We start from the raw sequence: 14,508 nt of genomic DNA, 5'->3' as shown, positions 1-14,508 counted from the left end.
AGCACCGTTGTCGAGATACCATACCTTGGACTCGACTCGACTTTCTCCCGATGCAAGAAGATTAACACAAATCTTCCCTCTTAGAGACACTTTTTGTGTGCATATTCTTGTATGGCTGCCATCATCAAAATAGGATCTTCTTCATTGGCTTGAGTGAGGTTCGCCTCCTCACCTCGATTCTTGTTTGGACACTCCGAAGCATAATGACCAAATTGTTCACAAGTAAATCATTTGATTTTACTTTTATCCTTTCGAGAAGGATTATGGTCATTTCGATTTGTATTGTACTCGCGACCACTTCCTTGGCCACGTCCACGACCTCGGCCTCGTCCCCGGCCTCAGTTACCATGTCCTCCTCGTCCTCTTGAAGTGTTTGATGAGTTTCTCTCGCTAGTTTGCTTCGAACGAGATACCCACTCGGCATGTGTAAGCAATAGAGAAGGTCCTCCTTCTTTTTCTCCATAGCTTCGAAGTCTCTCTTCATGGGTCTTAAGACGACCCACAACTTCTTCCACCGTCATATTCTTCAAATCTCCGAATTGCTCGATAGATGTTACGATTTGTATAAATCGTATCGGTACGGCTCGTAGAAACTTCTTCACAACCGTAATTTCTTCAATCTTTTCACCTAGAGATCGAATATCGGTTATGATAGTATTCAATCTCATTGAAAAATCATCTACCGATTTACTGTCTTTCATCTGGATCACCTCGAAGTCACTTCTCAAGGTTTGAGCTATAGCCTCCTTGAACCGATCGGCTCCCATGTGCATCATCTTAAGCGTTTCCCATGCTTCTTTAGTTGTGTTGTAACGACCCGTCTCCGGTATGATGATTCCTTGGTATTTATATTGAAGTTTTGCAAGAGGGACTCGGCGAGTTCATAGCCTGACTCGCCGAGTAGGGACGGGATTTCGAGCACGTGTTAGCTGGCGACTCGGCGAGTCCATATTCTGGACTCGGCGATTCTGTCCGTCTGGGAGAAACCCTAAATCCCCGGGTTGCCCACTATTTAAGCCACCTTATGGCCTCCATTCTCGCCTCCTTCACCCTCAGAAGCTGTGAGAAAACCCTAATTCGTTCTTGAGTGATTCTAAGTGATTTTGTGTGCAATTGTGAAGGCTTGAAGAAGGAGAAGAAGAAAGGAGCAAGGAGAAGGACTGTAGAGCAGAGATTCAAGGGAAAACAAGAGTTCTTTGAGGTATTCTTCGGATTTCCTTCCCTTTTATGCTTTAAACCCCCTCTAGATCTAGTTGATGCTTTTCTCAAGCCTTATGTTGATATGGAAGCTCTTTTATGTCAAGATATCTTTAGATCTGTTCATTTAGGAGTTGTAGAGCCCAGATCTATTGCCTTTATGGAGCTATTTTGCATCATAACCCTAGATCTACCCTTTTAAGTGCCTTTTTAGCCTTTATTCCCTTGTTCATGTGTTTGTACACGTAAAGTTGGAAACTTTACGTGGTAAATCAGCTTATTGGACTCAGATCTATCATTTGTATGTTTTGGATTCGAGCAGAATCGAGTGTAGAATAGTTGCATGGCGGTGACTCGGCGAGTCGGAAGAACGACTCGGCGAGTCGAGTCGCGATTCCCTGATTCCTTCCTTTTGAGCGGTGTCGAGTGGGACCAGTGAGTAGTGGAGTGGACTCAGCGAGTTTGAGGGTAGACTCAGTAATGGAGGGACTCGGCGAGTTGTTCATACAACTCGGCGAGTCCAAGGCAATCTTCTTAAGCTCAAGAACAACTCGTCGAGTTGTTCATATGACTCGGCAAGTCGGATGAAGATTGTCTGAGTTCTTGGATCGAGAGGGTACTCGTCGAGTCGATGCCATACTCGACGAGTAGCAGCGAGTAGGGTCGAAGAGTGAGAATAGGGACTCGGCGAGTTGGCGGCCCAACTCGGCGAGTCAAGTCAACCGAGAGTTGACTTTGACCGAGAGTTGACCTTGACCGAGAGTTGACTTTGACCAAGAGTTGACCTTGACCGAGAGTTGACTTTGACCAAGGGTAAAAGAGTCATTTTACCCAGTACAGTGTTTAGTATTTGATTGAGTGTGTTTATGGACTTGTAGCCGGGGAGATACCGGAGCAGCAGCAGTTAACTTCCAGAGCCATACACTCAGCAGCCAGTTCACGAGGTGAGTATCCCTTCAATAGGAATGGGTCTACGGCCACAATGCCGGCCCGTTTAATTATCAGTAGTTCCGGACTTTGGTCTGATGCAGTAGTTAGAGTGCTTGATGTCTTTGTGATACAAGCATGTTTGTGTTATGTGTTCCGGACTCTATTCCGATGCAGTATGCAGTATATGTGATTATAATAGTTGTTATGTTTTATGCTATGCCATGATCAGTCAGTTCCGAACTTCGGTCCGATGCAGTCAGTTCCGGACTTCGGTCCGATGCAGTCAGTTCCGGATTTCGGTCCGATGCAGTTTGTTCCGAACTCTGGTCCGATGCAGGGGACAAGGTCCCAGTCAGTTCCGGACTTCGGTCCGATGCAGCTAGTTCCAGACTTCGGTCTGATGCAGTGGGCAAGGCCCAGTATGTGCTTTATTTATGTATTGTATGGTATGTGGTAGTTTGGGGGATCTCACTAAGCTTCGTGCTTACAGTTTCAGTTTTGGTTTCAGGTACTTCCGCAAGCAGAGGGAAGAGCTCGGGATGATGGCATCGCACACACCACAGCTTCAGCTTTTATCCTGGGAGTTGATTTAGTTTTTGATTTGATATGACATAGATATGATACAGTTTTCCGCACAGTGTTTTGTTATGTTGAGATATATCACGTATGGTTTTATGATATGACACTCAGATTAGGGTTTTTAGTTATATCGAAAAATGAAATTTTTGGGTCATATTTTTGGGTCGTTTCATGTGTCCTTCTCAGCTAACATCAGATGTATGTCCTCTGGAATTGCTTGATAAATAGCCGCAAGAGCCATCTGATCTTTACGTTCGTCCGTTTCTGCATTTTTAATTATATCTCATACTCCTTGTGCTTGTAAATTCACTCGCATTTATATGGCCCACACCGCGTAGTTCATCTTCGTGAGCATTGGATAGTGTAACGTAACACTACCGTCTTTCCCGGTCCTTTGAAAACTTTCAACTTCGGCTTGAGAAGATGACGAAGTTGGTGTAGTCATTTTTGGCATATACTTGGGCATATACGACTATGAATTTTTTTTTTGAAGTACAGGGACCAATATGAACTTTTCAGAAGTACAGGGGGCAAATAGAACTTTTACAGAAGTAAAACAGGGGCTAAACTGAAAATTTTCTGAAAAACGGGACCAAAAATGCAACTTTTCTGAAAAACAGGGGCTAAATTGCACTTTTCGGAAGAACAGGGGCTAAATTGCCCGTTCAACCATCACTTGTAGAGTTTGAGAATTTGTTGGCCAGCCAAGAAGCTATGGCTAAGCAAATGGGAGGCATCACGCTGAAGAGTGAAGAAGAAGCACTCTACATAAGTAAAAATTGGAGGAATTTCAAGCCACCTTCTAAAGAAGGATACAAAAATGCTGACAAAGGGAAGAGTCAGCCAGGAACCTCACAACCATGGAGATCTGAAAAGACCGACAATAAGAGTTCTCGGGGGAGGAGGTTCGAAGGCAACTGCAACAATTGTGGAAAGTGGGGCCACATGTCCAAGGATTGTTGGTCAAAGAAAAAGTCTGTGGAAAGCAATGTAGTAACTTCCAAAAAGGAAGTAGAGGATGAATGGGATGCTGAGGCACTATGTGCTATAGAAGAGAATAAGACTAAAAGAGGAAGGCTAATGTTCGTGGACGTCAGGGTAAACAGAGGATACACCAAGGTTTTGGTAGATACAGGTGCATCCCATAATTTCCTTGCTAAAGATGAAGCTAAGAAGTTGGGCATCAAATACACCAAAAATCTAGGCCGGTTGAAAGTTGTCAACTCTTTATCCAAGACTATCATTGGTGTTGCATATGGAGGACCTCTTAAGATAGCAGAATGGGAAGGCACCATAGACCTAACAGTGGTGCATATAGATGACTATCGTATAGTATTGGGAATGGATTTTCTAGATGTACGACCCTAGTTATTTGAGAGAGATGATACCATGCGTATCACCAAGGGTTCAATAATTCACATTGTACCCTTGAAGAGAAATATGATTGGATCCCGAATGCTATCAACTATGAAACTCAACAAAGGTCTCAAGAAGAGCGAGACAAAGTTTATGACAACCTTGGAGGAGGAAGACGTTCATTGGAAGATGGATGCTCCGAATGAGAATAATGACATGACATCATTAGAGTTGCATAAAAAGTCTAATCTTAGACGAAAAATGGAACATGGGATGGAGAAACTGGATAAGGCGAAAAAGAAGAAAAACACATTAATTCGTAAGAGCAAAGTAGAATTTCTCAACAGAGCAAAATCTAAATGAGATGAGCAGATCAATAAGGAATCACGTCATAACATGTTAATATTGTGGGAATTTTCCAAGGCTTGTAAAAGGGACAACTAACATGCTTACAAGTTTCTCAAAGGGAGGCATAAGAAACTACACAAGATAGTTCAACGAAGTCAGGAACAATATTATGCAGCAAGAAAATGCAACCACGAATGTCGTTGTCAACTACGAAAACAATATACGAAGCAACGACTGCAACAACTAAGAAAAAACCAAGCATGTGGAAGAGAAAAAGTTCTCAAGGAAGAAATCAATATGCGACAGATCAAGACTGTTAACCAAATAGCGGAATTATTCACCAAAGGGTTGAGTAAAGGAAAAAAGTGAAGGTTTTAGATGTCAGCTCAACATGATACGAAGAATGGGGGCTAGTACTGAGGGGGAGTGTTGAAGGTCATCACTAGCCCGATAGAATCATGTTATTGTCTAGAAGAAGTTAGCATGTTCTAGAATGATATGGAAGATTCTAGAACATTATGGAACACTATAGAGAAGTCTAGAAGATGCCAGAAGATTCTAGAATACTCTAGAACGAGATGGAAGACCCTGGAAGGCTATGGAACATTCTAGAACACTATGGAAGGCACAAGAATGTCTATACTTATCTAGGACATTATAGAACATTCTAGAAACATATAAAAGCTTGTAATTGATATAGAATATGGTAGATAGTTCTAGAATAGTCATGAATGTATGTAGATCTAGAAACTTCCTATAAGGAGGTGGAAACACCTATAAATAGGTGTGGAGCTCATTTGCTCCAAATCAATCCAACATCTAAGTATCCAAGAAAAGCCTCCAAGTAAGAAAAGTGTAGTAGTCTCTCAAAGTGTAAAATCTTCTTAAGTGTCTTAATAAAAGTCTTGTTGTTTCCCACATTAAGAGTCGTGTTCAACAATCTGGTATCAGAGCAAGGTTTCTTGATAGTAAGAATGAGTGATTCTCGTTGTATCGTGAGTAGTTTGTGCTCTGCAAGTTTAGTATCGAGACTAGCTTGTTTGGTATTACCGAGGTACTGCCAACACGATGGGTGATCTCCAAGTCGTCGGAGGAATCAAGAAACTCAACAACAACAACTACAAAACGTGGGAAACATGTATGAAGTCCTACTTACAAGGACAAGATCTATGGGAGGTCGTTGATGGAAGCGAAACTACACCACCAGAGGAAGACGTTAATGGTGCTTTGCGCAAATGGAAAATCAAAGCAGGAAAAGCAATGTTTGCCTTGAAGACCACAATCGAAGAAGAGATGTTGGAGCATGTTCGGGATGAGAACACCCCGAAAGAAGCTTGGGACACGTTTGTGACACTTTTCTCAAAGAAGAATGATACGAGACTACAACTTTTGGAGAACGAGCTATTATCAATCTCACAACGTGACACGACGATTGCTCAATATTTCCACAAGGTCAAGTCGATATGTCGGGAGATTACTGAACTAGATCCGCAATCCGTCATTGCAGAAGCTTGAACGAAGAGGATCATTATCCATGGACTGAGGCCGAAATTTAGAAGCTTTGTTACTGCTATACAAGGATGGCCCGTTCAACCATCACTTGTAGAGTTTTAGAATTTGTTGGCCAGCCAAGAAGCTATGGCTAAGCAAATGGGAGGCATCACGCTGAAGAGTGAAGAAGAAGCACTCTACACAAGTAAAAATCGGAGGAATTTCAAGCCACCTTCTAAAGAAGGATACAAAAATGCTGACAAAGGGAAGAGTCAGCCAGGAACCTCACAACCATAGAGATCTCAAAAGACCGACAATAAGAGTTCTCGGGGGAGGAGGTTCGAAGGCAACTGCAACAATTGTGGAAAGTGGGGCCACATGTCCAAGGATTGTTGGTCAAAGAAAAAGTCTGTGGAAAGCAATGTAGTAACTTCCAAAAAGGAAGTAGAGGATGAATGGGATGCTGAGGCACTATGTGCTATAGAAGAGAATAAGACTAAAAGAGGAAGGCTAATGTTCGTGGACGTCAGGGTAAACAGAGGATACACCAAGGCTTTGGTAGATACAGGTGCATCCCATAATTTCCTTGCTAAAGATGAAGCTAAGAAGTTGGGCATCAAATACACCAAAAATCCAGGCCGGTTGAAAGTCGTCAACTCTTTATCCAAGACTATCATTGGTGTTGCATATGGAGGACCTCTTAAGATAGCAGAATGGGAAGGCACCATAGACCTAACAGTGGTGCATATGGATGACTATCGTATAGTATTGGGAATGGATTTTCTAGATGTACGACCCTAGTTATTTGAGAGAGATGATACCATGCGTATCACCAAGGGTTCAATAATTCACATTGTACCCTTGAAGAGAAATATGATTGGATCCCGAATGCTATCAACTATGAAACTCAACAAAGGTCTCAAGAAGAGCGAGACAAAGTTTATGACAACCTTGGAGTAGGAAGACGTTCATTGGAAGATGGATGCTCCGAAGGAGAATAATAACATGACATCATTAGAGTTGCATAAAAAGTCTAATCTTAGACGAAAAATGGAGCATGGGATGGAGAAACTGGATAAGGCGAAAAAGAAGAAAAACACATTAATTCGTAAGAGCAAAGTAGAATTTCTCAACAGAGCAAAATCTAAACGAGATGAGCAGATCAATAAGGAATCACGTCATAACATGTTAATATTGTGGGAATTTTCCAAGGCTTGTAAAAGGGACAACTCACATGCTTACAAGTTTCTCAAAGGGAGGCATAAGAAACTACACAAGATAGTTCAACGAAGTCAGGAATAATATTATGCTGCAAGAAAATGCAACCACGAATGTCGTTGTCAACTACGAAAACAATATACGAAGCAACGACTGCAACAACTAAGAAAAAACCAAGCATGTGGAAGAGAAAAAGTTCTCAAGAAAGAAGTCAATATGCGACAGATCAAGACTGTTAACCAAATAGTGGAATTATTCACCAAAGGGTTGAGTAAAGGAAAAAGTGAAGGTTTTAGATGTCAGCTCAACATGATACGAAGAATGGGGGCTAGTATTGAGGGGGGGGGGGGTGTTGAAGGTCATCACTAGCCCGATAGAATCATGTTATTGTCTAGAAGAAGTTAGCATGTTCTAGAATGATCTGGAAGATTCTAGAACATTATGGAATACTATGGAGAAGTCTAGAAGATGCCAGAAGATTCTAGAATACTCTAGAACGAGATGGAAGACCCTGGAAGGCTATAGAACATTCTAGAACACTATGGAAGGCACAAGAATGTCTATACTTATCTAGGACATTATAGAACATTCTAGAAACATATAAAAGCTTGTAATTGATATAGAATATGGTAGATAGTTCTAGAATAGTCATGAATGTATGTAGATCTAGAAACTTCCTATAAGGAGGTGGAAACACCTATAAATAGGTGTGGAGCTCATTTGCTCCAAATCAATCCAACATCTAAGTATCCAAGAAAAACCTCCAAGTAAGAAAAGTGTAGTAGTCTCTCAAAGTGTAAAATCTTCTTAAGTGTCTTAATAAAAGTCTTGTTGTTTCCCACATTAAGAGTCGTGTTCAACATTGCCCTCTTTCATTGAGGTTGAGGATTCAAGTTCCGTTGTGGACATAGGTGAAATTAAGAAGTAGTTTAGGTTGGAATAGATTAGATTTTTTTTTCAAAAAAAAAATGATACTATAGATTGGAATCAAATATGCTTCATGAAATCAGTTGTTAATGAGTTTGAATTATAATGTGACAATTGGCAAGCATTAACTGATTATTCTTTGAATTCACTGAAGATGAGATATGTAAAGTTGAGGTAGATAAGTTGATGTCATAAGTATGTTTATTTATTTAGGATTATGAGTTTGGTTGAAAGAAACTAATTAAAAGTGATGTAAGGCTCATTTTGGATGAGAAATCAGGGGGATGAGTTACATGATGCTGTTGTGTGCATTAAGGAAGTGAACATGCTCGTGCATAAGTTTTCCTAGATCTATATAATGACCTGGCAACATCTAGGGATGGATCACACGATCCTAACATCCCAATCAACAACTTGAGTACCAAGATGGTTTATGAAAACTTGGTATATATACGATCAAAAATATTTATCTGATATCAAATGCTATATCCAAATTAAATTTGAGCTTGTTGCTTAGGTTGTATTGAATTAAGTTGTAAGGTATGTTCTAGAAAAATGTCACAAATCGAAGTTTTGCACATGTTCGGTTGCCTTGATAAGGCATGTTAAGCTAATATATATGCTATGTTTGATTGAAACCTTGCATACTGTTGAGATTCGCGGGAGGAGGAGCGCACCTGGGGGAGATCAGAGATTCGCGGCCAGGTGAAAATTTGGTTCCCGTGTCTCTACCCATTTAAGATTAAACCAGTTTATTGGCCACTCTGACTTTCTATTGTTCATGAAATTAGTGTTGTGTGTTCCATTTGTGGCTGATGAATTTCAACCGGTCTGCATTTCTTCAATCACTTCATATTTTCTAAAGAGATCAAACAGAGCAGCTTCATTCATGCCATCCGGCATATTGGTGATAAAAATGTGATAGGATTGACCTTGTCAATTTACTTCCGGCTTTGGTTGGGTTGATGTTATATGTATATAAACATGTGACATATTTTTGGCAAATCATGTTATTATAGACGGATGATGCAGAAAATTTCAAAAATTGAAATGTTCTTGTATATGGTTGTTACATTCTCTTTTTTTAACTTGAGTGAAATAGAAGTAAAGAAGGTTTTTTTTTTTAATGTGTCCATGTTTATTACTCCCTCCGTCCCAATATTATTGTCCACAGACAAAAAACACACAAATTAAGAAAAGCATTAATTACCATTAACTTTATATAATAAAATGACAATTTTGTCCTTACTTTGCATTTAATGTTCCATTAAATGTTTAGTTGGCTAAGTAATAATGAGGATGTATTTTGGTAAAAATATTATTTATTTTTAGAAGTGGACTATTATTTTGGGACAAACCAAAAAGGAAAGATGGACTATAATTTTGGGACGGAGGGAGTACAAAACAGTATAGTTGAATTTTTTTTTTTTTTTCACAATCATGACTATTTTTGGTCTTCTGCCTAATTTTTTACTAAATTTGGTACAGAGGCAATTGAAGAACTTAATTACGACAAGCCAATCAGGTATGTCTAAGTTATTGAGGACTAAACACCGTTTTGTTTGAGGAGCTTGGCAAGTATGCCATTTCACTGGAAATTTAGTAATCTGCTAGTATGTTAATGTTTGAATTAATCGTTTCCTTTCCATTAAGATTTGGTAGTTTAATTGTAGACAAATGAATTCAGCTGCAAACCTAGTGAGGGAATATTGAAAGGCATCCTCTTTGTTAGTCAAGTGAAAGTGTTTTTTGATTAAAAGTAAAAGAAATAGATATCTCATATATATCACTTTCTTTGGGTTTGTTTTGAAGCTTTGTACGTACTATGTGTACAATAAACTTTATAATCGTTTTAGTTAACTTTTTATTTGATTGGTTGGTCAATGTAATCGCTCTTGGATTATTTCTTATGTTCAAAACAAACAAAAATAAAACAAATGGCTGGAAATATGATAATTAAGAAATATCTTATCATCAATCATCATCACAATTTATTGCTATCATTTATTTGACGAGGAGGATTCTCAATTTGATAAGGAATTTGTGGATGGCTTTCGTTCCACCATTTGCATGTCAACATTTGTTAATTAACATGCAAAAGCTAGGTGAGTAAAAATCTAAAAGCCAGCAATTATTGACCTACTCCAAAATTTAGTTCCAAATTCGAAAAATGAACTTTCATATTGCTTTCCTCTTTTATTGTCTTATTACATCTCTAATAATTACCTCCACTGCCTCTGCTTCCGGTGGTGGTAATGAGACCGATTACCAGGCGTTGCTGCATTTCAAGTCTATGATCACCAATAATCCACTAATCTCATGGAATGCTTCCTTCCATTTCTGTGATTGGAGTGGTGTTTCATGTGGGAGGCGGCATAGAAGAGTAACAGTTCTACTACTGGAGTCACAAGGACTACAAGGCTCATTGTCTCCTCATGTAGGGAACCTCAGCTTCCTTCGTTTCTTTTCTCTCTGGAACAACAGCTTTCAAGGAACCATCCCTCATGAAATCGGTCGTCTCTCCAGGCTAAAAGACCTCTCTCTTGATTACAACAAATTCAATGGGGTCATTCCAACCAACTTGTCCCATTGTTCTAAACTTGAAAACCTTGGACTTGGTGATAACAAGCTAGTTGGAAGCATACCCAAAGAGATCAGTTTCCTCTCCAAACTTACATTTTTTTATGCTAGTACAAACAAGTTAACAGGTGGGATCCCTCCTGTCTTGGGGAATATAACATCAATGAAACTGTTCTCTGCTTCTGAAAATTCGTTTGGAGGGAGCATTCCAAATACCTTAGGCCATTGGAAAAGCTTAACAAATTTTTACTGTGATGATTGTAACTTACATGGAACCATTCCTCATGAACTGGGTCGTCTCTCTAGGCTACGTTTCCTCTATCTTGGTTCTAACGAATTCAACGGGGTCATTCCAACTAATCTGTCCCGTTGTTCTAACCTTGAAGAGCTTGAACTTTCTAAGAACAAGCTAGTTGGAAGCATACCCAAAGAGTTCAGTTTCCTCTCCAAACTTACTTATCTTTCAGTTTATGATAATAACTTAACCGGTGGAATCCCGCCTGTTTTGGGGAATATAACATCAATGGAAGGGTTCATTGTTGCTGAAAATCCGTTGGGTGGGAGCATTCCTGACACCTTAGGCCACTGGAATAGCTTAACACAACTTTACCTTGGTGCTTGTAACTTATCTGGAACCATCCCTCATTCCATTTTTAACCTCTCACTCCTAGCTAATATTTCCTTGGCTGAGAATCAGCTTACTGGTAGTCTTCCCTCAGCCATGGGTGAAATGCTCCCTCGCCTTGAGTTCCTTCAGTTACGAAATAACCAACTGACCGGACCTCTTCCACCCTCCATATCTAACTGTTCGAAACTTAGGTTTCTTGAAGTGAACTACAACAATTTTAGTGGGAAGCTGAAAATTGACTTTACAAAACTAAAAGATATATATTTTATATCCTTGGGTGATAACATCTATGGATCTGGAGAAGTGGATGATATGAAGTTTATTGATACTTTGAAGAACTGCAGCAGATTAAAAATTCTCTCTCTTAATAACTGCAAGTTTCAAGGAGTGTTGCCCACATCAATTGGTAATCTTTCTGATCAAATAAGTATTCTAGCTTTAGATAGAAATGATTTTCATGGAAACCTCCCTTCAAGTATAGGTAATCTGGTTGGCTTGATTGGTTTGTCTTTAATAGAAAACCGATTTACAGGGAATCCCCTCCACCATTGGTAAGCTTCAAAACCTACAAGAAGCTTACCTATATAAGAACCAATTTTCAGGGCCCATTCCAGATGCCATCGGGAACTTATCAATGTTGACCGATCTTTGGTTAAATTCCAACAGATTGGAACGACATATTCCATCAAGTCTGGGAAATTGTCGTAATCTATTGGAGTTGCACCTTGATGACAATCAACTCAGCGGTGGAATACCTAGACAACTTCTTCAACTTTCATCTCTAACCATCATACTAAATCTTTCTCAAAACAACCTGTCTGGGTCCCTTCCAGTAGAGGTTGGTGAACTCAAGTTGTTGACTTCCTTGGATTTATCTGATAATAATTTATCAGGAAACATTCCTATTAGCATTGGTGGATGTACTAGCCTTTTATTCTTCTCCCTCAAAGGAAACACATTTCAAGGCATGGTACCACCGTCATTAAGTTCCATGAAAGGAGTTTCGACCCTCGATCTTTCTCATAATAATTTATCGGGCCAATTTCCTCAATTCTTGCAACAGTTGACCTTATTAGAATATGTAAACCTTCCTTTAATGACTTCGAGGGCAATGTACCGTTGGACGGAGTGTTTGCCAATGCAAGTGCATTCTCTGTTTTCGGGAATAGTAGGCTTTGTGGTGGCTTGGCTGAACTTGGGTTGCCCAAATGCAATATAGAGAGACATAAGAGAAGTTTTCCTTTGCTCGTAATAGTCATTTTGATTGCATCCACCCTTTTCAGCATATTATGTATTGTGTATGCTTCGTATAAGAAAAGGAAGAGCCAACTGATGTCTCAATCATTGAGGGATGAACGATTCATAAAAGTATCATACAGACAACTTCTCAAGGTAACCAATGGTTTCTCTGAAGCCAATTTGATTGGGGATGGTGGGTTCAGCTCTATTTACAAAGGAATTCTTGATAATTATGGCAATAGATTTGTTGCAGTTAAAGTTCTACATCTTCAAAAGCCAGGTGCTCACGAAAGCTTTATAAAGGAGTGTGATGCTTGGCGAAGTATTCGACACCGTAATTTATTGAAGATAATAACTTCTTGTTCAAGTGTTGACTATCTAGGCAACGACTTCAAAGCTTTGGTATATGAGTTTATGCCCAACGGGAGTTTACATAACTGGTTGCATTCAACTACAAGGAAATCCAGACTGAACCTTCTTCAAAGAATGCATATTCTCATAGATGTTGCATCTGCACTCGATTATCTTCATAATCACTGCCTACCAACCATTGTTCACTGTGACCTGAAGCCTAGCAACATTCTACTTGATGATGACATGGTTGCCCATGTTGGAGATTTTGGTTTAGCTCGATTTTTTGGAACAAATTCAAACCAAAACAACACAAGTGTCATTAGAGGAACAATAGGCTATGCTCCTCCAGGTAAAGTTCATATATTTTAAGACGTTTGTATTTATTTATAATGATATCCTTTTTTATTAATTGCTTATAAGTTGCAGAGTACGGTGTCCAGATTGAGATGACAAGTAGTGGGGATGTCTACAGTTTCGGAATATTATTGTTGGAGGTGATGACAGGGAAAAATCCAACAGACAACATCTTTCAGGAAGGTCTTAACATTCATAAGTTTGCTTGCATGGCCTTGCCAGACCACGTAACCGATGTTATTGATGATGACCTTCTGAATTTTCTTCAAGAGGATCATGTTACTACGAAAGGTGCATTAGCAAATGCAAAGAAGATAGTGGAATGTTTGGCTTCAATTGTCAAGATTGGGGTATCATGCTCCGTCGATTCCCCACCAAAAAGGATGAATATAAAAAATGTTGTCCATCATTTGCAACATGTTATGGATAAACTTCATAATATTAACATTATAGGAGTTAATTGCTAAATAAGGATGTGTTCTAGTATTTTGTGAATCTTGTAATATGATGGTATGAAATGTGAATTAAATGGAATAAATGTATTATTTTGAAAAAAATAGAAAATCCAAAATTTAGAGGTACATTTTGAAGTGTCAAATTGGGGGTTAAATTACAACTATTGGAAGTTGGAAAAATATATAAAACAAAATATTAGATTTAATTCTTTATAAAATATCGTTTGATATATAGTAATCAAATAGATAATGGAATCGAGCATTACGGTAGAATAAAAAGAAAAATGTTTGGTTGTCATAGGTTAATCGAATGGAGCATTCCTTACGGAATGTGATTCGTTCTTTTGGACTGATTTTCATTCCATGAGATCGAGGTGTTCTTTTTTTCATTTCTTTTGGTAATGAAATGACTATATATATATATATATATATATATATATATATATATATATATATATATATATATATATATATATATATATATAGAGAGAGAGAGAGAGAGAGAGAGAGAGAGATAGACAGACAGGCAGATAGAGTGAGAGAGAGAACCAAAAGATTTGTGAGAACTTGCGAACTCATAATCACCTCATTATTTTTCAACACCAAAAACATTAATCTTCTCCAAATTGTGCATCTAAGCCATATCTAGATTCCAAAAAAATGATTTGACGGTTTTTTTTTTATGACTGTTGATGAGTACAATACGGACTATTGATGAGCACAATCAGTAGTCAATATGACTGCTGCTGATTGTGCTCATCAACACTCCGTACAATTGTTGATTGTGCATACATTCAAATTTCGAAAAAAAAATTATCAAATCTGTTTTTGAGCCTAGATATGAGCTGGTTA

The 14,508-nt window shown here is 38.8% G+C and overlaps 1 protein-coding gene and 1 pseudogene across 2 annotated transcripts; both read left to right on the top strand.

Annotated features, from left to right (window-relative positions):
• Positions 1 to 5,478: 5,478 nt before the first annotated feature.
• On the top strand, positions 5,479 to 5,925 carry LOC145090068 (uncharacterized). Its single transcript, XM_079028418.1, has one exon. The coding sequence runs from the start codon at positions 5,479 to 5,481 to the stop codon at positions 5,923 to 5,925; it is 447 nt and encodes a 148-aa protein (XP_078884544.1).
• A 4,268-nt stretch (positions 5,926 to 10,193) lies between these two features.
• LOC145088550 (uncharacterized) lies at positions 10,194 to 13,774 on the top strand (annotated as a pseudogene). The gene is made up of 2 exons (XR_013701171.1): positions 10,194 to 13,196; positions 13,274 to 13,774. The product of XR_013701171.1 is annotated as an uncharacterized LOC145088550 (transcript).
• Positions 13,775 to 14,508: the final 734 nt, after the last annotated feature.

This window comes from Lactuca serriola, chromosome 2 (genome assembly GCF_051521515.1).
Source record: "Lactuca serriola cultivar US96UC23 chromosome 2, Lser_US96UC23_V15, whole genome shotgun sequence".
Taxonomy (NCBI): domain Eukaryota; kingdom Viridiplantae; phylum Streptophyta; class Magnoliopsida; order Asterales; family Asteraceae; genus Lactuca; species Lactuca serriola.
The sequence above is the reverse complement of the archived record's forward strand: the minus strand, read 5'-3'. Positions and strand labels throughout refer to the sequence as shown.